Genomic DNA, 23365 nt, shown 5'->3' with positions numbered 1-23365 from the left:
TCTTCCCTGTGGCAGGAAGTAAGCTTTAAAATGTATATTTATGAAACTTTAAGCAGTGTTTGGAAAAAGGAACAAGCTTATTGGAACATCTGGTAGGCTCCAGTCAGCAGAAGGTCAGTGAGGGGCTCAGTATCTCGGCTAAAGCTGGGATGGGAAGAAGCTCAAGGCAAAGCTAAAGGAATTCTTCCCACCTCAGGAAAAGGTCTTAAACATAGAAAAACTTCCAATCAGGTGCTTAAAAAATCTCATTTCTCTCTAATAAGCTGCTCTCAGCTTGGTAATATACCATCTCTTAATTATTTCTGGCACAAATGAATGCATCAATTTATTATGTAGTAAGTATGCCCTGGGTCCATGCTAGGTTCTGGGACTACCCTATAACTAAAGCCACACCCAGGACCTTCGTGAAGTTCAGCATCCTGCCTGGAGCTTACCAGCAAGCCAGCTTCCTAGCCCCTACACAGTTGTGGTCAGTCTCAGAACTCAAAACCCACAGAACACCCTGCACCTCCTCTCAACCCCAAATGTCTGCTTCACTCTCATTTCACTTTTTCCCAAGATCCTTTGGAAAAGCCCTCGTTAACTCTAATCACTCTAGTCAATACCCAATGGTGTAAGTAGATACCCAGTTGAGGCAGGTCCATGTGGGGTAGAGTCAAGTAACTCTACCTCCTCCTCTCACCAGGCCTCCAGAAACATGCCCAGACGACAGGAGAAGAGTGTCTAGAACCCACTAGGCAACTGAGACAGTGCAGTTACTGTACGCCCCTCAACTGCTGCAGTCACTCACAGGAGAGAGAACAGTGGAGGACAAGGACTGATATTTATAGTTTGCCCATAGTCGAGTACTCAAAGTAATCACATGAGGTAGACAACCCTTACCAATGTAATTCAACTACTAGGAGGTGAAGCTGGATTTGAACCAGGGGCTACCTACTCCTATGTTCCTATCTGAGTTGTCCACAGGTCCCCAACATTTCGAATGTTAAGAGGAAACACCCAACTGGCTCACAACTACCTTGACATACCTTCCCCCATTAATGGCTATTAACAGGGTTGCCTTGTTACTTATATAAACATTCATTCACCCCTCCCCACCCCTCTTCTTTCAGCTTAAAAACTCTTTAAGAGTAGAGGTCAAATTTATTTTTATTTCATTTTATTTTTGTACTGGGATTGAACCCAGAGATGCTCTACCACTGACATATATCTCTAGCCTTTTTATTTTTTGAGGCAAGTTCTCAGGTCTCACTAAAATTGCCCAGGCTGGACTTGAACTTGAGATCTTCCTGCCTCAGCCTTCCAGTCACTGGGATTATAGGTGTGTACCACCACACCTAGAAATCTTTAAGTTACTATTGAAAGGGCTCAATAAAATCTTAACACAGACTTCAAAACTATTATTTGAATGATATTCTCTTTTCAGGACTACTTTCTGGGATTAACTTTCTTCTGTAATAAATTCCTTCAGCTTCTAATTCTTCTAATTCACTTAATAAACATTTACTAAATATGCAAGGCAATGCTTTGGACACTAAAAATAAAGTAGCAAACAAAAGAAAATTCCCATCCTTGTACTCTAGTGGGAAAAACAATGAAAACACAGAGACTCTTATTTAAGGTGATGTTAGGTGCTATAAAGAATCCACCAATTGCTGGGTGTAGTAGTGCACATCTGTAATCCCAGCAGCTTGTGAGGCTGAGACATGAGGATAGCAAGTTCGAAGTCTGTCTCAGCAACTTAGTGAGGCCCTAAGCAATTTACCAAGATCCTGTCTTAAAATTTAAAATATTAAAAAGGGCTGGGGATGTGGCTCAGTGTTTAAGCACCCCTGGGTTCAATCCCTGGTACCAAAAAACCAAAACCAATCAACCAAACAAAAAAATCCTGTTGAAAAAGTTAAATGACAAAGATTTACTTAAAAAGTATTCTGAAAAACAAATGCAAAAATCAAAACAGAAAGTATGCCCTTTATATTGCTATATACATTTTCAAATTCACAGATTTACATAAGGACATGGCAGTCTCCTGGAAGAAGAGTCAAATGTGCATGATTTAAGAACCCACCCAAATGAAGACTTATTTTCTTCATAGGCAGAGATAATCCCACTTTACTTGGAGGAGATGGAAACATGGCTGCTTGCTTCCCTCCGCCTCAGCCTTGCCTCATCCCAGTCTCTGGTCATCAAGGACATCTTTCAGGTCTCTGGATATTCCATATGCCCTATTTTCTCAGGTTCACAAATGTGGCTCCGTCTCCCTGGAGAGTTCTTTCCTCTCTGTCCCACTGCCCACTTGACTCAAATGTCACTTCTACAGCTCCTACCACTGCCAACTCCATATTTGTCTCAACAAACACTAAGGGTAGCGTGTATATTAAGTCTAGACATGGAACCAGTGGGCTCTGGGACGCACTGTCCAAGCTGCAGTACCTCCTGACTTAACTGAGTACAGTAGGTTTCCAATTAATGTGTCACAAGGGATAGAAGACAAACTGATTCATTATATTCAAATTTCTAAATGTGATAACATTTAAACTCAGGCAGAATGACACCATTAATGCCAAGATGCAATTCTCCTAGATAACTGAAATCTCAGTTAACGGAGAATGGTCAGCATTTTGCATGCTCAGCTTTCATTAGAAAAATGAAGGTACAATATATAAACATAGCCATGCCTCACATAACAACATTTCATTAACAAGGAACCCCACAAGTGATGGTGGTCCCATAAGATTATAACAGAGTTGAAGAATGCCCATCACCTAGCAATGTCCATCACAGTGTGGTAGTGCAATCCATTACTTGAGTGTTTGCGGTGATGCTGGTGTAATCAAACGTACTGCATTGCCAGTTGTGTAAAAGTATAGTACATCCAATTATGTACTGTACATAGTAACTGATGATAGATGACTATGTATTTACCATACCTTTTGTATTTACCATACCTTTTGTTATTTTAGAGTGTACTCTAAGTTTATCGTAACATGTTGTGCTTCAGAGCAGCAGAGTCACACCTCATGTTTGCCATGTCTTTTGATTACATCAGGAGGTCTCCTTGAGTCATGGGCCTACCATGTAGGTTTGTGTGAATTCACTCTACGATTCTCCCATGATGGCAGTTGCCCAATAACAGAGTTCTTAGAACCTGTCCCCACAGGGACATGATGCATCTGCAGGCTGAGAGGACAGCAGTCTGGTTCTGTATGGTCTAATTCAGCATGGGACGGAAATTTTTAAATTCTTTCCAATGATGGAGGGGATTAAAGAACTATTGAGATTGTCGTGGGCAGTTGATAAATCATTGCTTTAAACTCTGTGCAACCCTGGACAGTGAAACCTGCTCTTGGGAACCCTGCAGTGCGAGGGTGCCTGGGGAATGCCCATTTGCTAGTTGATTCCTGTTGATAGGAGAAAGTGTGTGTTTGTCATGGAACTCACTAGTTCAAAAAGCCTTGGTTTCAAATTGCAACCACCTGGAGATAGCAGAGGCCGGCATAACCTGCTAAGCCCCAAACAAGTTGTTTTTGCCATCTTCATCCTGTTTTCAAGAAGCCTGTCACAACGAAACTCTTCTGATGTTCCTACCTAAAAATAAAACGTGGGCTCTATTCTTTGTTAGATCCAGTGTCCTTCAGAACTGGTCTCCATTGGAGCCTGCTGTTTCACTTATTTCAGTGTCTTTATTTCTTAAATTTCTCATACCTTAATATTTCTAATCTGACTCACCATCCTAGTTCAGGGAAACCAAGTAAATATCATATGGGTTGTGATAGAGGTTTTAATTATTTTGGGAAAGGATTAAATAACTGGATGTTTGGTGGAGAACATGACGGCCCCCTTCAGCACAGCAGTCTCTAAGGTTTTGTTTGTTTGGTTTTTGGTTTATAGCATGCGAGACTCAACCAATGATTTATTCATTTTTGTAACCCAGGGAAATTCCTAATCCAAGAAGAAATCAGACAAGAAAATTAACAAATCTCTTACCAACATGGGAACAGTGAGGTGACCTTGGCCGGGTGGCAGCCAAAATAAATGAGCACACTGTGTGGGGAAGCAAGGTTCCCACAGTTGCTTCTATGTTCCTCCAGGAGGCGCTGCCTCAGCCTCAGGGGTCTGACCATTAGGTGCCACATCAGCTTCTGCTCAGACTGGTTCAGGCCCCCAGCAACCATCCTGGTCTCAGGAGTAAGCCACTGGGAATATATTGAATTGTTTCAAAGGGCACATTCTCCATTCTACCCTGAAAAGTTTCTTCCATTCAATGCTGTTTCCTCTATAAGGGCAGATGCCTAGTAGAGTTACTGACATCTACTTACCAACTGAGGAAAAAATTTTAACATTTATCTCTTGCAGAAATCAGTTTCTACCTTTCCACGAGGAAACAGTTTTAGGAATTTTATCTACCTACTTGGCAATTTTCACTTGGCTTGACAATACAATCTAAAAATCAAGAGTCAATAAGTTGGAGACAGTGAACAAGGAAACAAAATTTTCCTAGGATCAAATTATACTGGGTGGGGGGCAGGTGGTGGTGGGGTTGAGAAAATATTGGTGAAAGGATATGAAATTTCATTTAGTCAAGAAGAATAAATTCAGGGGATCTACTATACAACATACTGTATAATTGAAAATTGCTATGTGTATTTTAAATATTCTCACCACAAAAAAATTAAGTATGCGGGGTAACAAATGCATACATATACCAAACATCATATTGCACACCACAAATGTATACAATTTTTGTCAATTTAAAATAATTACCAGTAAGAGAAAAAATGAGGCTGGGGTGTAGTTCAGTGGGAGTGCATCTGCCTAGCATGGGTGAGGGCCTGGATTTAATCCCCGGCACCACCGTAAATAAATAAATTAATTAAAGCATACATAGTAAAGTCAAGAGAAAATTGAATTAACGATATAAGCCAAGAAGAAAGACCTGGGTTCAAGTATGACAGAAGACAGCAACAATACCAGAAGACTCCTGCTAACCAAATGTTGTACATATTTACAGCGGCAGGTTTCCTCTGACTGTGCATGTCAAACACAGTACCTCAGGACAGTCAGCAAAGTGGGTTCTGGAATCAGGGCACTTGGGTTCAAACTCTGTCTCGGATAACAGATACACTACCTTTTCTAGTTATTTCCTGGAACTTCAGTTAAAAATAGGGATACCAATTTATTAGTCAGTGGTAAACACTATTCCACAGTCAGCTTGCATTTGTTTAAACCTCATGTATTCAGAGAAGTGCTCACACCCTGCGCTCAGACCCAAGGCCAGCATTAGTGTGAGGGGCTCAAAAGGGACAGGATAAGCACCTATCTCAGTGGGTGTTGTGAGCCTAATATATATAAAACATAAGGGTGGTTTCTCCCCAAAGTAAGTGCTCAATTGATGTTAACTGTAATTGGTTTATATCTACAGTAGAGGGTATTTTTGACATTTATTTAAAATCATATGCAAGAATTACCAGGCATGAATAAATACATGAATTACTATAGTTTTATTTCTGCAAATTGGAAATCTATTTTAAACCAACCTACTTACCTATGAATTGGTATAACAATTTTACCTATGTTTGGGGGGAGAATTTGAGAACCACACAAAACTTAAATTTCATGCTTCAATAGCACTGTGAAGCAAATGCACAATAGTGTGCTATCTTAATAGACTGAATGAACATTCCGCCACAGTCCAAAAGGTCTTAGGCATATCTGAACATTATTGAATTCCGTGGGGGAAAAAAACCCCCAAATACTACTTGAATACCACCTGGAATAGTTTATAAATAAGACCGTTGACTTTGGTTCTTCTATTTTGCTTTTGCAGCATGCCTTAAAAGCAATTACCATTCCATTACTGTTCGCACAAGAGAAAATTTACCAGCTTGTAATTTAGAAGCAAGTGGAGTAGACAGAAGAAAATGGAGCCACCGCCACAGCTTCCAAGAAGCCACAACAGCAGCCTAAACATTTAAAAGACACAACATCCATCACACCAAATAATAATCTGGACATGTCTTCATGTCTATTCATGAGAGAATAATCAGTGAAAAGTAGGTTGAGGGAAGAATGATGGAAAAAGACAACAGGAAGAGGCAGAATGGAGAATGTCTTTTAAATCCAAATTGTTATTTCTGGCCCATTAAAATATCAAAATCCAAATGAAAACTGCTGTTCTCCAAAGAAAACTATCAAAAATGAATCATAATTTAAGCAATATACATCCAGAGAGAGCAAAGAAAATCTATAGATGTAATATTTATAACCTAAGAAAACTGGGTGTAGTTTTATATACACAGTTTTACAAAACTCTCACATTCCAGACCCATGGCATGACTGTTAATATGCTTTGAGAGAGGAAGAAATAAAATGCAATGGGTACATTTGAGTTCATCTTTTAGGTTAACCTAAGACAATCTTCCAGGTTTCTTCACTTTAACAAGATAATGACTGGGGCTGGGGGTTGTGGCTCAGGGGTAGAGCACTTGCCTAGCATGTGTGAGGCACTGGGTTTGATTCTCAGCACCACATACAAATAAATAAAATAAAAGGTCTATCAACATCTAAAAAATATTTTTTTTTTAAAGATAATTACCCTAAGTAACTGTATCAAGGGTAACTGTATCAACTCTTTCAGGAAATAGTTACTATTTTAGGAAGTGTCAAGCATTGCAAACTCTAATATCCTTTGGATTATGGCTCTAGTAAGCAGCATGCAAGAGGGGGAAAACAAATACTTCAGAAAAGAAGACAGAAGTAAACCTCAACTCCCTCATCTGCCTAGCATACAAACCACATAACAGCACCCAACAAGAAATCTAAACAAGGGGCTTCTTTAGTTCACTGCTTTCCAGATACATCTTCAAGATGCAGTCTCATTAACTTGGCTTGTCTTCCAGTCTCATCTCATTAAAGATAAATTTTTTTTCTTTGCTTGGAAAGTGCTTTTTAACCTTTCCATTGATTTCCAAAGGTGAAACTAACTTCACCTGAAAAGCATCCACTTTAAACTTAGGAAAGCTTTGAAGATTTTCCAGTGGAGAACAGAAATCTGATCAATAGTGTTATTGAAAATATGACCAGCTAAAGTCACATTTATTTGTTGTTGTGGCTTTTATTAAAGCAGCTTAAATACTTTACAAATAAGCTTTTCCAGAGAGCTAGATCAATAGGATGCACAGGCAGGCCGGATTACCAGTGATCCCTAGTGCAAAACACTATCAATGCCACAGGAAGGACCAGAGTTAGTTGAGATATTTGAAATCTGAAAAAACCCTACCACCTCCTTCTCCAATGGACAGTTTTTGTGGCTACAACTCACACTTGACTTCATTTGCAAATAGATTTGGCTGTTAACATAGGATAGTTCAATGCAAATATTTCTTTCCTGGCAGCAGAGCTTGGTTGAAAAGGGAGGCTGAAAATTAGCTTCATGGGAGAAAAAAAGCCCTATTCCAGTTACTAGGGAGGAATAATTGAACACAGATTGCCTGTTGAGTCTTTAATTTAATTTGGAGACCTTTCATCCTTTACTTTCCTTCATTTGCAGCCAATCCTTAGTGAGTTAATTTGTACCTGGTTCATTTTCCTCCTTTTATCTTATCTGCTCTAACATCAACCATGGAAATGAGAAGCACTATGAATAAAGATGAAGCCTGACTTGGGACATTCTTTCCTTCCTGTGAATTACTTAAAAACTAATCTGTGTGTGTATGCACAATAAAAAGGACTGAAATATATGCCTCAGTCCTAAAGCATCCCTGATCAGCATCTTTCCCTTCCCCAAGAAGTTGCAGTTATCAAAGGTTTTATCTGGTCCTATCTTTTCTACGAGAAAATAGTGTTTATACTATAGTACACATAGAATCACTAATTCAGATGGGTGCATGGTAGATCATTCCATTAATGAAACAGTTTAAAGAAAAAGCAAAACAAACCCTTCAGATTCTGGAAAATGCATGAGACTAGGGGTGCATACATTCCACTACTCAAGTTCAATGGTGCTTGCATGCAAGGGAAAAAGTTGTAACAAGGAAACTATATGTTCAACATATATTTACAACAGAGTCATAATACGTCCAAAAACATTACAGCTTGGGGAAAGGGAGTTGGAAGTCATGGTTCAGAAAGGTACCGTAAGTTATAAAATTACTGTCTGGGCAAAAATTTCCAGAAGATATAGAACTTAAATTCTTATATGTTTCTAATATGTTTCATGCATATTATACTTATTGTTTTGTTATGTATAGTTGGCAACGCTTCATAAATAGTTGCACATGTTAAGGTACATTTATTTTATTATCCCATTACTTCCAATTGTACAAAATTTTAGTGTCTTAAGTTTTTCATGATTTTTCTTTATAATTTCCTCTTTGCCAAAACTAACTTTTCTTTCTACCCTTTTTTTCTTTTCTTTTATCCCCTCATGGGGTGATGGAAAATCCTATTGGATTTTTCTCCTGCATAATATGCCCCACCAACAAGCCTTCCTTTCAGCATGGTGAGCATCAAAGGAAGACTGTTTCAAATGTTTCACTGCCTGGTATGTGCCAACTTTTCCACTCATTCAACACCTCATGCCAACAGACTAAAAGCTGGGATAAATGCAATCATTTCCCCTTCACAAACTAGCTCCTCAAATGTTAATAGATATGGGCATTATTTTACTTAAGACCACTCTTCTTTGGGGCAAAGAGCACAGAAACAGCCAACTTAAAATAAGAACCTAACTTTAAATCCATCAAATCATCTTTCTAATCAAGGATATAATAAAGACTATACATTCCCAAGCTATTTTTCTGGAGAAACAATGGAAAACAAGCCATGCAGTGAAAAGATGTCCAGAAACAATGGAGAACAATTACTGCTCCTTTTATTTATGAAGGTGAGGATAAATAGAAATGAAGGCAGCAATTAAGAAATGGATTTTTGAGAGCTACATAATAACTAAGTGGCAGGTACAGAGTAACTCTGTCCAGAAGTTAAAGCAAAATAGAGATTAGGATGAAAATGGGGCGGGGCAGTTAGGGTATTAGATTACTAGACATACAGGTTATTTTATCAATTCAGTATTATTCTCACACAGTACTCTCCTCTCACAGGGAGGGGGTGTTGGGGGAGTAGATGTTAAGGAATTTCAGCTGGAAGAAGGTAACAGTCCCACAGGACATCAAAGAAATCAAGATTTTGTTCAGCTGTAACTGTACTGGGAAGAAGAAAGCTGATAAAGCTACGCAACTCAATCTCCTTTGCAGACTACACACAAGTCCACCACAAAATACCAGTCTTAAACATCACTTGTTTGAACTCCATGCCTGTTGCTTATACATGCTTGTGACCTTCCAAGGAGTATGTATGCCTTCTCAGCAGTAGGGGGGGCCCAGTTGCCCTCAAACCCAAAGAGCGCCTGGAAGCAATGGCCCAGTGCAAAGGGGGCCTGTACAATTCTCCAAGCCAGAGGCCTTAAAGAAAGGTCGGTCGTGAAAAGGGCATCAGTCAGGCCAGTTGATGTCTTGGGCTGCAAAAAGATATAACTGCAGGGCAGAACAATCTCAACTCATTTGCCAGAGAGGACCTCCTAGAAAAGGGGTTCATATCATAGGCAGAAAAAGACTTGAGGAATACAGGAATAGATGGAGGAAGAACCCTCACAGAAGTCAGTGTTTCACTAACAATCATTTCTGTACCTGGGAACTGTATGAGACAAATTTGCTTCTACACTGACTTTCCAATTACCATCTCTACTTTCCTACGTATGTGATTGATTCAGCTCTACACCTGTATGCTTTGAAAAACCTTGGAATACGCCAAGCCTACCTCCTGGTATGGGCTCCATCCTCAAGCTGGCCAGAGCCAGGGCCCTGCAAATTACCTGTGCTGTTTCCGTGGCCCAGGGCAGACTTTGTCCCTCTGGGCCACAAGGTCCTTTCACCCCCTACCCCAAAGTCAGCGATGGCTGCGAACTGCTGGTGTGGAGCTGCTCCACGCTGAGTTCCCAATGCGCGCACGCAGAATTGAGAACTCAAAAGTGCAGCCAAAGAGTGAGGGGAAGCAAAACATCAGCCCAGCCGGACCCAGTCCCCTCCCGCCCTTGCCCTCCAGTGTGGCAGGCCGGCCGCTACCTCCTGGAAGAGCTCCAGACTGTAGGTGTTGTCGTCGTCGGCGAAGAAGAGCACACCCGGCTGCGCGCGCTGGTGTTGGTGCCTCTGGCGCAGCCAGGCTAGGCCCGCGTTGCGCTGCTCGGTGGCGCGCGGCAACCCTGGCCGTTTATAGCGCCGCGGCGTGGGCACATGCAGGTGCGTGTTGGGCAGCCCGGCCCGCGCCAGGAAGCGGCTCACCAGTTCACTGCGCGCCGCCGCGTCCTCCACCAGGATCCAGTGCAGCTGCGCCACCTGGCGGAACGTGTTGGCCAGGCGAGTCAGCTCAGCTTTTTGCACCGGGCGGCTGTAGGTGGGCGTGATAGCATAGATGGTGGGCAGCAACGGCTGCGGCTGTGGCTGTGGCCGAGACTCGTTGCGCTTCTCCGCGACGCGTCCGGAGCTCCCCCTACGGAGCGGGAGTCGGACGCCCCCGCGGCCCACTGGGTAGGGAGAGAAGTAGGGGCGCGGAGTGAGCGGGGGCGCAGGCCTGCGCGTGTCCACGTCGAGCATGATGATGACAATTAGGATCCAGGGCAGGAGGATGAAGAAGCGACTAAACAGCACGGACTTCATGGTGCGCACTTTCCGGTTCTCTCCGACGCCCCAGAGGGGGACAAGCCGGCGGACCCCAGTGCTCAGCTTGGACGGCGACTGGCGCCAGCACTCAGGGAAATACAACCCGCGCGCTTTCCATCCGGCCAGGGGCGCTGCCGGGACCGAGAGCCAAGGGGCTCCCCACCTGGGCGTGGGGGATCCGCGCAGGTGCGGGGGAAGCTAGCACTACAAGAGCTGCGGGCGGGCAGGGGCTGTCCCTTCACTCTGGGTGAGTCGCCGGGAAGCGGTACTCGGTCCAGCCGTGCGCTACTGGCCGGAGTTGTGCCCAGTGAGGGAAGGCGGTGATCCCCACTGTGCTCTTTCCGAAGAGTGGAAGCCTGGAGCCGGCACCCGGGTCGCCTCGCTACTGTAGTCCCACGGCGCTGCGGGCGAAGTGGCTCCAGCTGCGGGCTTCGGATACGCTCTCCGGGACCCCTTCGAGGGCGGACGGCAGGTGCAGGGGGATTTTCTTCCTCAGGTTGCGGGCCGGGGCGGCTGGAACCCCGAGGAGACACCTGGAATGTAGTGCCCCCAGCTCTGTTCCCGCGCCGCAGCTGTCCCTTGCTCTTTCTTCTCAGAACCTCTCCAGGCTCCGGCAGCAAGATCCCAAAGCAAGGAAAGAAAGAAAAAGCGAGGGGGCGGGGGCGCTGCAGACTCCAGCGTCCTCCCAGTCCTCCTGTGGGAAGACAGCAGCGCTGCTACTGGCGGAGAGGGGCTGCGAGAGGGAAGTGGGGAGGGGTCCTCCGGCTCTCTGCCGGGTCTGATGCGGACGACCCCGAGAGCTAGCTAGGGAGGCGGCGGCTACACGGTCAAAAGCGGAGCAGGAGGAGGGTCTCTGCGGGGCTGCACGACCTCTCCGGGAGCGGGTGATGCTGGTTCTCTGATCTCCGCTCGCTCTCAGCTTTCTGAAATACTGCAAGGTCTTTGGAGATCAGCGGGAAAATCCATTCACGTGCGGAAAACTCGGGAGACCTAGGCCGGGGAATAAGAGTAGGAGAAAGGCGGGAGAGAACAAACGGATCTCTTTCCCGGCCCCACAGCTGCAGGATTAGTGTGCGGAACGGTGGGTGGAGAGGGGAAACCGCTTTCACCGAAAGGCTGAAATCGGTAGAAGCCCCCGGAGCTGGAGGGGTGCCGCACATAGGTGTTTGGTATGAACAATCAATCCGAAAGGTTTTTTGACCGCAGTTGGATCTTTGAGGAGTGGTGGTGGGGGGCGGGGTGAGGGGAGGAAGATTCATAAAACTCCTGCTGAGTAGGTTTAACTAATTTTTCCCCAATACTTTGGAGCCATAGCCCCAAACGGTTCGCTGTCACCGGAATATTTACGATTGACCCTCCCAATAATCCTTTCAAGAAGGCCTGGGAAGTAGAATTACCTTCATTTTCTGGATGAGGCAGCTCAGGCCCGGGAATTAAAGGAATTCCTTCAAGGTTAGTCACAAATAACCAAGTGGAAATAGAACGTGGGTCTCCTGATTACAGCCCATGGCTTCCTCACTGCCGGGCCTCTTGACACAGCCCGGCCCTGGGCGGCGGGGGGTGGCCTTCCTAGATATAAACACTGTGCCATCAGTATCAGACTGTACGGTGACATGTAGACCCATGGCAGTGCCCGGAAGACACCGAGCAAACCGCTGGCGCTTGCTTGGACTTTTTCTATCTAGCGGACCTGCTACCTGAATCCCTCCCCGGCTGGTTGTAACGTACGCGGAAGAAAGAAAAGGGCCATGCTTCTAGGCACGTCCCAGGGAGGTGCTTGCAAAGCAGCAGGAAAGCTCCCGCTTTCCGGCTCTGCCCCAGATAAATAATTTCTGAACCCATCTTCCCTCGCTTATCTGCCTTTCTCTGGTTCACAAATAAATCCCTCCAACTGCGCATTCTCAGGGCGCAAAGCAGAGCTCTGAGGCAATTGACCCCCTGTTGCCTCCCACTTCCAGCTTTTCTGCCGCTTTTCTACCATTGCCTGTCCTGCGGGTTATCTGGCGTTGCGCATCTGACACCTGAGAGTGAAATCTCAGACTAACACTTCCTGCCCCCTAACACGCAGGGTTAGTCTTCTGTCCCAACTTCCCTACTCACCCACGACTAAGTTTTTCTGCAGATTAGTACATCCTAAACATGGAAAACAAAGACTGTATTTGATTCCTACTCATATTCTGGAATAACCTAAAGCATCTCTGAATGTAATGCAAACTCAGAGGAAAAAACGTGTCCTGGTCTGGCTTTGGTGTGCCAAAGGGGGAGGAAGGGCGGAGGAAAGCCAGTACCAGCTTTCCGTAAACGCTGGGAGGTAGGACAGAGGTCAGTCCAACTCCCTTTCCCCAAAGGTTCCTGAAGTCTCCTTTCTGTTGGAGTTTTTAAACTTGGTTGAAGTGAAATGCCTGTATTAGCTGGAGTGAAGCTCAAGTGGTTACTGAATTGTATAAAAACACATCACTAACCTTTGGTAGTGGGAATCTCAGTCCCATTATACCATGAAACCTATTTCCTAACTGTGTGTTCTCCAGGATCCAGAGGCAAAGCACTTTGAAAACCACACAAATTTGGAATTTAAGATTTTAGCTAGTGCAAAATATTCACTGATGTCATGCAACACAACACTTAACCGGTGCATCAGGGACTATGATTCCTTTTATCCTATTATCCTTAGTCAACATTTGAATCCAGGTTTGCTTCATTCATTCTTTGCTGGAAGACATCAAGGTATATGGAATCAGATAGACCTGGATTTGATTCTCAGTCGAGTCCTTTCTACTTATGTAACTCTGAAAAGTGAAGGAAACTCTCAAATCATCCATTTCCTCATCTGGAAAATGGGGGTAATAATACATACTCCGTGGGAATCGTGTAAGGATAATTGGAATAAGTTAGGTAAAATATTTTCCAGAAGAACTGGCATTACACAGAGGCAGTCAATAAATACAGGTAACACTTCCTCAAAGAATATCTTAACCCAGGGGCTCTCCAAGAATCAAAATTAACACATGACTATATGAAATATAGCTTGGTACAGTGGTACAGGCCTGTAATGGCAACTACTTGGGAGGCTGACGCAGGAGGATTGCAAGTTTGAGGCTAGCCTTGGCAAGTTAGCATGACCCTGTCTCAAAATAATAAAGGGCTGGAGGTGTAGCTCAATGGTAGAGCACTTCTGGGTTCAATCACTAGTACTGAATAAAAACAAAACAAAACAAAAAAACTAATGTAAACAAGACCAACAATGCCTTTAGATAATGTATACACCTGTTAGTGGGTTGTTAGTCTTCCCAAGTCGGTGTAGGAGAATAAGAAAGTAGAAATCAACTTACTCCAAATACAGGGTATGCAATAAAGATGACATGATTCTAAGAGACATTTATTTCAAATGATTGAATATGCCATATTGTTTTACATTCAGTGACTCAAACTGTGGCCCCAAATCCTCTATGATCAAATTGGAGTAAAGATATAAAGATACAAAAAGTATTACTAAGGATACTCATTTGAAGCATGAAACCAGGGTAAAACAATTCTAAAGGCAAAATTTTATTATACTTCAAAAATATGTAATGATTTTATTAGGTGCTGGAGTGGAAACAAATTTTTTAAAATGGTAACTTGAATAAAGTGTCAATTTTATAAGCATAATCACTGGGTAACTATAGTACTTTTCCACATAGTTTATGATATTCTTCCATAAAACAATTTAAATTTGATCTGTGGCTGATAATGAAGGTTGGTGGAAGTCACTAGAGTAATTAAAATAATTATCTAACTTCAGAGCTTCTGCACATCCTCTCACTGTTTATTTTCATTTAATCTCTGTAATTATTTGCGTAACAAAGTGAGCATTACTTCGTTTGCACTAATGAAGCCTTAGATTGCTGGCATCAGCTATTGCATTTCACTATTCAGTTGTTGTTCTCATATAAACAAAGGTATAAAAAAAATCCCATCTGGGGAGTTGATGAAAAACATGTATAATTACTAAACATTTACATGTTGCCTTCATGAGTAATATGCAACTGTAACTTCTGTGGAAAAAGATTGCAGTATGTTTCCTGCACTGTATTGAAGTGATCTCATTTGACATTTGAGCCTGGGGTTTTGCTAGTGTGACTAACTCATCCTTCAAGTGAGCATTGGGGACATCCTTGGCATTCTTGGTCAAGAAGGAAAGAGATCAAGAAAAAAATATCTATACACAATTAAGTATTTATAAATATTGCTATGATAATGTGATTATGCAAATCAGGTCATGATGAGGATCAGAACTAATTCATATTCAAGTAATAATGTAACATGAAAATATTGATAATCAATACTCACATGCATGTGAACATAAATACATTCTGTCAAAATATCAGATGCAATTATACAAAAGAATGATGTCAAATAATTCTTATAGCCCCACATTCTAGAGATGCATGACAATTCCATTGATAACTGTCAGAGAAATGACATCCAAACCACAAATTAAATGGCTCATTTGCTTCATTTTCATACATCTGAACCCACTACAAACATCACTTTTGACCTAGAAGTGTTCTAAACTGGAATCCTTCTTCAAATTTTAGACATTTATAGCTGTTAAGTGAAAAATGTGAATGTTAGAGGTAGTTTGTTTAGAAAATCACATTTTTATAAGGATGGTTTGGATCAAGGTTATTCAGAAACTAGTTTTCTAGAAAAGCAGAAATGGGTAATTTGTTCTAATAATTTTGTCAAAAAATAATCCAGTCAGTTTGAAAATCAGCTAAGGCTATAACATGTCAGTGTTCCTCCTTTTCCTTTTACTAATAAATTGGGATGCTCAAAACCTTAATAAAACATGCATAAAGGTGTATTGGCATTCTTTTCCTCCTCATGATAAAAATTGACATACACATTCAAATAGTAATTTGTTAGAGATAGAATTTCCTGTAAAACTACATAGCCTATATTTCGCAATTGTTATGAGAATCAAAAGTGATAATGTAGATGAAAGTATTTTAAATAATGTAAAGTGTTTTATATAGGTAAAATACAGGAAGGAAATGAAACAAACCATGAGTTGATAATTTCTTTCTTTTTTTTTTTTTTTGCTCAGTACTAGGGCTTGAACCCAGGGGTGCTCTGCCTCTGAGCTATACCCTCAGTCCTTTTTTTATTTTTTACTTTGAGACAGGGTCTCACCAAGATGTCAAGGCTGGCCTCAAATTTGACAATCCTCTTGCCTCAGCCTCCCAAGGAATTGGGAGTACAGGCATGTGTCATGATTCTCAGCTAGTTGAAAATTGTTGAAACTACAGAACAAAAACTGGTTTCTTAAATTATTAGGTTTATTTTTACATGTTTCAAATTTTTTATAATAAGAAGTTAAAATATATAAAATAGATTATTATGTACTGTAGAATTCACTTACCAAGATAATCTTACTGCCCTTATTTTAAAAACAACTTCAAGTGCCTGATTTGAGCAAAATATTAGTATTATGGGTTGAAACACATCCCTCCAAAATTTATGTTAAAGTCCTAACTTCTAGCGTCTCAGAATATGTCTTTACTTGGAAATCAGGACATTGCAGATGTAGTTAAGATTGCATTGGAGTAGAGTGGACCTCAAATCCAATGACTAATGTCCTTATAGAAAATATAAGTTTGGACACAGAGGCACACATACAGGAAGAACGCCACGTGAAAACTACAGTTATGCTGCCACGAGTCAAGGAATGAGAAAGATTTCTGATAAAGTACCAGAATCCAGGGGACAGGCACTTCCTTAGTGCCTTTGTCATAAGGGTGGCACTGCTGACACACCTTTGTCTCAGACTTCTAGCCTCCATCCAGGACTGTGTTATGAGACAACAAATTTTTCTTTCTTTCTTTCTTTCTTTCTTTCTTTTTTTTTTTTTTTTTTTTTGGTTCTGGAGATTAAACCCAGGGGCACTTAACCACGGAACCACATCCCCAGACCATTTTCTATTTTCTTTTGAGACAAGGTATCATTGAGGCTGGCTGTGAACTTGCGATCCTCCTGCTTCACCTCAACCTCCTGAGCTGCTGGGTAACAGGTGTGTACCACTGCACCTGGCTCAAACTCCTGTTTTATGTCACATCATTTGAAATATTTTGTTACAGAAGCCTTAGAAAATTAGTACAGGTAGAAGTGGTGATGATTATGAAATTACAATCTGATAGATAATAAGATGTAGGAAACAAACAGGTGTGTGTGTGTGTGTGTGTATGAAGGAATGGGTGAAGAACACTAAATAGAGAATGCATCAGCTCCCTAAATAGTCCAAAGCAAAGTATTGATGGGTAGGATTTAAAATCAAGACTCTCCAGTGTGATTGGTGGTAAGTGGTATTTTAAGATCTAGGCAGGCAAGAGGCTGGATGGAAAGGGATGCAGAGAAGGCTAGTAATTGAACATTGTCTTCCATGATGAGATAACCTTCCATGCCCCAGTATATCCTCCATAAATACTAGCTGAATTATGTAACTGCACCACATGGCTCTCAAAGCCAATGTGGTTCCAGCTGGGGCTTTCTCCAGCTATGCCAATAGAAAGAAAGTGCTGACCACAGTGGACCATACTGGTGGCCATGACTCATGTGTCTCTGCAGTCAGATCAAAACTGCTATCACCATATTAAATAGAATTTATATTCACTCAACCAAATAAATAATTTTACTATCAGAAGAAGTTTAAAGTCAATATAGCTTTTCCTTACTTTTATCTGATTCACTGAGAACGTGTCTTGATCAAGAATACAACCTTTAGGCTGGGGAGGTAGTTCAATGGTAGGGCTCTTGCCTAGCATGTGTGAGGCCCAGTGTTAAATTCATAGCACTGCAAAAATATAATCTCTAAATTAACAGTGTTTCTATATTAAGATTTTTCTGGTGGAGCAAATTTTAAAAAATAAACTTCTGCAAAGACAGGGTCTACCTCTTAAATTGTGTTTATTTAAATAATAAAATAAACTGTTTATTTTAATAAAAATGTTTCTTCTGGGTGTGGTCATGCAAACCTGTAATTTACTCAGGAGACTGAGGCAGGAGGATGGCAAGTTCCAGGCCAGTTTGGGAAATTTAGGAAGACCTTGTCTCGAATAATTTAAAAAGGGGATGGGGATGTAGCTTAGTGGTAGAGCACTGCCTAGCATGTACAAGACCCTGGGTTCAATCCTCAATACCAAGAAAAAAAAAAGTTTCTTTCTAAATGGTTATTGATTTGGTGGGATGCCCTTTCTTAGATATTTCAAAGTTGAGGCCAAAAAATTGGGAGCAAATACTATGAATTTGTGAAATGGGTACTAGACAGAAGTGAAATAAAGTTCCAGTCACTGACTAGCTTGGGCCAGTATCATGTATCAGGATCTCTATTTTTTCATATATAAAATGCACAAGTTTAGATGATCTCTTGCCAAAATCCACAGAAAATTTACTTTGATTTTTTTTCCAATTCTGTTGCATTCAACTTTCAGTAGCAATATGATTCTTATTATGACCAGTTGCACATATGCTGTAGACAGGTTTTAAAAGGTCTCTAATATCTTCCTAAAGAAGAAAGTATTGCTGGGGATGGTGGTGCAGGCCTGTAAACCCAGCTCTTCCAAGGCTGAGGCAGGAAGTTGGCAAGTTCCAGGACAGCCTGAGCAATTTAGGAAGACCCTATTTCAAAATAAAAATTAAACAAGGACGAGGGGTGTAACTCAATGGTAGAATCCCTGGGTTCAATCCCCAGTACCCCTCCCGCACACAAGATTTTTCCAATCTACTGTTTCAAAAGTAAATCTAAACTAGACAGTGGTGTATACCTGTAATCACAGCTACATAGGAAGCTAAAGGAGGACCACTAGTTCCGATCTCAAAATAAAAGGGCTGGGGTTGTAGCTCATTGGTAAAGTGCTTGCCTTGCATGAGCTAGGCGGTAAGTTTGATCTTCAGCACTGCAAGAAATTTAAGAAAACATAAATCTAGTTCCTATAGGTAAACCCATGTTATATGAGCAACCCACTGCAAAATATAACATTTTAAAGAACAGAACATGAACACGGTCAATGTTTTAAGTTCAATTTTTTCTAAGATAGTAATCCACTGTCTTGAATTTGTTTGTTTTTATTGTTTTTATAACATTCATTTATAAGCCTGAATTTAGACAGTTGAAACGCCAACTTTGATTAGTTTCAGTTTTTTAAATGCCAAATTAAGTATGACTTGGCTTGGGTGTGTGTTTGGTGTCTAAGTGAAATATGAATTCCTACAAGTGAAGAGAGGATTGGATTCCTCATTCCTGTTCTCGTTGGTTTATAACCTCAGTCTAAGAATTTAGTCTGACTAAGTCATATAGACTTAGTCAGAAAAGGAGTTCAGTAAAGAAAGCTTGGTTCTAAAGCAGAAAAGGTATAAAGGGTGCAAAATCGAGTATATTATTTTTTAAGAAAAGGGCTTTGGAATTCTATTAAATCGAAAGCTGTAAGTCAACATGATCATCATTCCCAAACTATTGTCTTATCGCTAAGAGTCAACTGACCATGACGGAAGCCCCTGAATTCCAAATGAAGTTCATATTCTAATATAATCTCCAGCACATAGGTCATCACAGTTCTCCTGCTGTCACTGTGTAGCATCTGGAAGCACTTGGTTACTTAGAAGGTGGTAGTAATAAAACATAGAAACCTAAGTTTGTGAACACTGTCTGCCCCACATAATTACTACAGTGTTTGGAAATTAACTGAGACCCAGACCAACCTCTTGAGTGGCGAAGTGGCACTTGGGAGAAGAGCTTGCCTTGGAATCAGGAGATGCCCCTGTCCACATGCTGGTCTGTTGCTTATCTAAGCTTCTTTCCTCGCTTGTTAAATGAATATGATCATAGTTGCTATCTGTTGTTGCTCTTAAAACTAAAATATCCCATAAAGAACTATCATGAGCTAGGTTCTGTTCAATGCACTAAACATGCTTTAATATAACAACACTACAAAGTAGGTAAGTGAAAACTTTTCTGAGTTCACATAACAAGAGTCAGAATGTGAATTCAATTCTCTCTCTCTCTCTTTTTCATTCCAAAGCCCAGATTCTTTCCACTATAAATGTCTGCCACACTGTAAAGAGTTGAATGGATAATTGATCTGTAAATGTAAGTCGTTTCATATTTAAACTCCTTGTGATTAGATGAGCTAGTGGATATAAAACTCTCAGAACAATAATACAGTAAGTGTTCAGTAAGAATTGGTTGTTATTATTATTATTGTAGAAGGTACACTTATGGTGTCTGGGCATGCAGTAGATCAGTGAAAATTAGAATAGGATTGATTGCTTGCATTTTTTAGAAAAAGAGTAATCAAGTGGTTATTGTAAATGTAAAAGCACAAATTAGTGGTAAGGAGGCCTGGATTTGGGATCAGAAGATCAGGGTCACAGTTTTGGCCCCTCCCGTTTTGTCACATAACAGAACTAGGAGGGAGTGCAGAATGTTTCATGAGGATTAACTTCAATAATATGTCAGTGAAATTCTATTCATAATAGGAACAGCACCATAAAAATGTTAGTCAATATTCAGAGAAGGTAATCGCTTTTGAGCCTAAGGATTTATTGATACTCCATGTTTCCTCTTTGTTGCTACCTGCATCAGACTTGTGGTAATTGGAGAGAGAAAAGGGGGGTCTTCTGGTCCTTGAGTAACCAACGTCATGTGACACACACACTGGATTCACTGGAATGGTCCTCCCAACCCCCCACCCCTTTTTTTCTTTCTTTCTTTTCACAAGGGAAATTGTTGAGAGAAAAATAAATATCCAATAACATAAATTTAAAAATTCTTAAATTCTTTTAGTGTATTCTTTGTTAATATATGTAGAGTTCTTCCAAACAGGACTTGCATTTGATAAGTGCTAAGTGTGTTAGCTAATATTCCTATTGCTATTGTTAGAGAAATAGATTAGGAGAGGCAAACAATACCAGCCAGCTCTGCCTACTTCAGAGGATTGTTATGAGGGTTCTACTTGTTAATTAACAAAGACTCTGTCCTTGACTGAACTACAGACAGGTTTCTCTGAGCTCTCTTTTGACCACGTTCTAGGGCCTTGTCTTCAAGGCTGCCAAGTCCAGTTTTAGCAAGAATCCTGATAAATCAGTTAAGTGAAAAACCCCACCCCTGATATCTGATCACCTTTGATAATCCAGTTTCTTTACCTCCACCCTCAACATCTGATGGCCCTGGTCTCCCTTCAGCAAGAATCCTCTTGAGTTGGCTTAGCCAGCATCTCCCTACCCTGGTTGTTTTCTCTTAGCCATTTTCCATCTACCAACTTTCCATTTTGCTCCTTGACTATAAACACCCACTTGTCCATAATTGAGCCCAATTCTATATGGAGGTCACTTTTCTCCCATTGAAATTGTTTCTAAATAAAATCTGTGTTTACTACTTTATTATGCAACTCTGGTTCTCTTTGACAATATGCAATCTTACATTTCTGACACAAGTTAAAAAAAAACTATTCCTTTTTCTTAAATTTTGAAAAGTTATGGCTAGAGATATGTAAATTTTATAAGAGGAAGGTTTATAGTAGAGAGAGAGAAAGAGAAAGAGAGAGAATATGTAATGGTACAGAGAGGGATAAACTAAAGAGAGAAGGGGTATGATGAGTAATTTTATTTACCAATTTGACCGGGCTAAGGGATGCCCAGATAGCTGTTAAAACATTATTCCTGAGTGCGTCTGTGAGGGTGTATTCAGAAGAGAATAGTATTTGAATCAGTAGGCTAAGTTAAGTTCTGCTCTTACCAACGTGGGCTGATACCATTCAATCTACTGAGGGCCCCAGTAAAGCAAGATATCCTTAAGCTAGCATATCTGTCTCTTTCTGTCCTCAGACATCCTGGTTCTGGGGGCTTTGGACTCTGGAACTTCTACCAGTGCCTCCAATGGAATGGTGTTTACATATAACCCATGCACATCCTCCCATATATTTTAGATAATCTCTATGTAATTTATAATGCCCAATGCAATGTGAATTCTATATAAATTATTGTTATACTATATTGTTGAGAGAATTATGACAAGGAAAAAAGTCTGTAACATTCAGAACACACATACCTCTTTTTTTCAAGTATTTTTGTTCTAAGGTCAGATGAACCTCATGGATGCAGAACTAGTGGGGGAAGGGTCAACTATATTATTAATTTTTTTTGTAGTGCTAGGGATGGATCCCAGGTCCTCTCACGTGCTAGGTGCACAGTTTGTCACTGAACTATACTACCAGTCCTTACTGTACTAAAAAATCCAACTACCAGAAAATTAAAAACATAGAATGCAGTCACAGTCATTGATCTAAATATGTCCACAGGACATTCATCCAGAGCTTTGAATTAAGGATTTCATGTTTTATACCCACAGGAGAGGCACAAATAGGAATGCTATCATGATATTTGCTCAGCCTGCCTGGAGTCAGATGAAATAAAATCATATTGTCAGTTCTGGTCCATGCACCACGACTTCGTAATAATTCCTAATTCCTCATTAGGAACTATTCTTATGTCTTTTCTTGTTAACTCTTGTTAACCTTCTCCCCATACCCCTGCTATTTTGAAAAGGACTCTATAAACCAAGTTATCCATTCAGATATTTTTGCATAAGGACCCTCTACAACTCCATTGTCCTGCCCCCCAACTCAACACAGTGACTGCATATTAGTGTGTTTCCCAGGAGCCTTTAGGAGGCACTACACAAAGGCCTGTTGAATGAATGAATATTTGGAAACACTCAAATATTAATTTAACCACTGTGTACATGAAATCTATCAGTAGTAAAGACGAAATCTAAAAGCTAAACACTCAAAAATTACACAAATTTGCAGATATGCAGCTGACCAATGCTCCTTTCTTGATTCCCGTGCTTCACAAAAGTAGAGATCCGTTTATTGAAATTGATAAAACCACTCTTCACAGGTCCATACACATACCAGAAGCAACTCCTCTCGTCAGACTCAAGGTGAAGTTTTGTTCCATTAAAACCAGGTACCCAGCAAAGCCTGATTTCCATCTACCTTTGATTATTAAGGGAATTACACAGATGAAATAAGAGCAAAATTAAACACATCTGTATTAACACCTGGGCAACCATTGATATTCTAGAGCTGAGCTTTAATAAAGGTGGGTGGGAATTTTTGAAAGAGGACATGTGTTAGTCAACTTTCCACTACTGTAAAAAAATAGTGGAGAAGACCAACTTAAGTAAGGATTTATTGATTTTGGTTCATTGTTTCAGAGGTTTCAGTCAAGGGCTACTAGTCTGCATTGTTTCTGGGCCTATGGTGAGGAAAAATATCATGGCAGGGAGCACATGGTCACATGGCAGGAAAAAGCTTCTCACTTAATGGCAGCCAGAAAGGAGGGAAGAAAAGAGTGAGGAGAGGAGGAGAGAGGTAAAGAAGGAGAGAGGGAGGGAAATACTTCCCAAGGGAGAGAAGGGGGCATGCCCCAAGGACCTCCTTTCTCCAACTAGGCCCCACCCCCTAAAGTTTCCACATCTCCCAATAGCCCACTAAGTTATGGATCCATCAGTGGATAAACGCGTTGATGAGTTTGGAACCCTCATGGGTCCATCACATCCCCAGAGGCTCCACCTCTGAACGCTGCTGCCTGGATGCTAAGCTTTTTTTTTT

General features: G+C 41.1%; 1 protein-coding gene across 1 annotated transcript in view; it reads right to left on the bottom strand.

The window, feature by feature from the left end:
• B3gat2 (beta-1,3-glucuronyltransferase 2) overlaps nucleotides 1-11304 on the bottom strand; it is a 65092-nt gene extending 53788 nt beyond the window's left edge. Inside the window, exon 1 of the mRNA XM_047557848.1 lies at nucleotides 10122-11304. Coding sequence (XP_047413804.1) covers nucleotides 10122-10712 — 591 coding nt within the window. The 5' untranslated portion in view covers nucleotides 10713-11304. The remainder of the gene's footprint in view (nucleotides 1-10121) is intronic.
• Nucleotides 11305-23365: the final 12061 nt, after the last annotated feature.

This window comes from Sciurus carolinensis, chromosome 7, assembly GCF_902686445.1.
Source record: "Sciurus carolinensis chromosome 7, mSciCar1.2, whole genome shotgun sequence".
In the NCBI taxonomy this organism is placed as follows: Eukaryota; Metazoa; Chordata; class Mammalia; order Rodentia; family Sciuridae; genus Sciurus; species Sciurus carolinensis.
The sequence above is the reverse complement of the archived record's forward strand: the minus strand, read 5'-3'. Positions and strand labels throughout refer to the sequence as shown.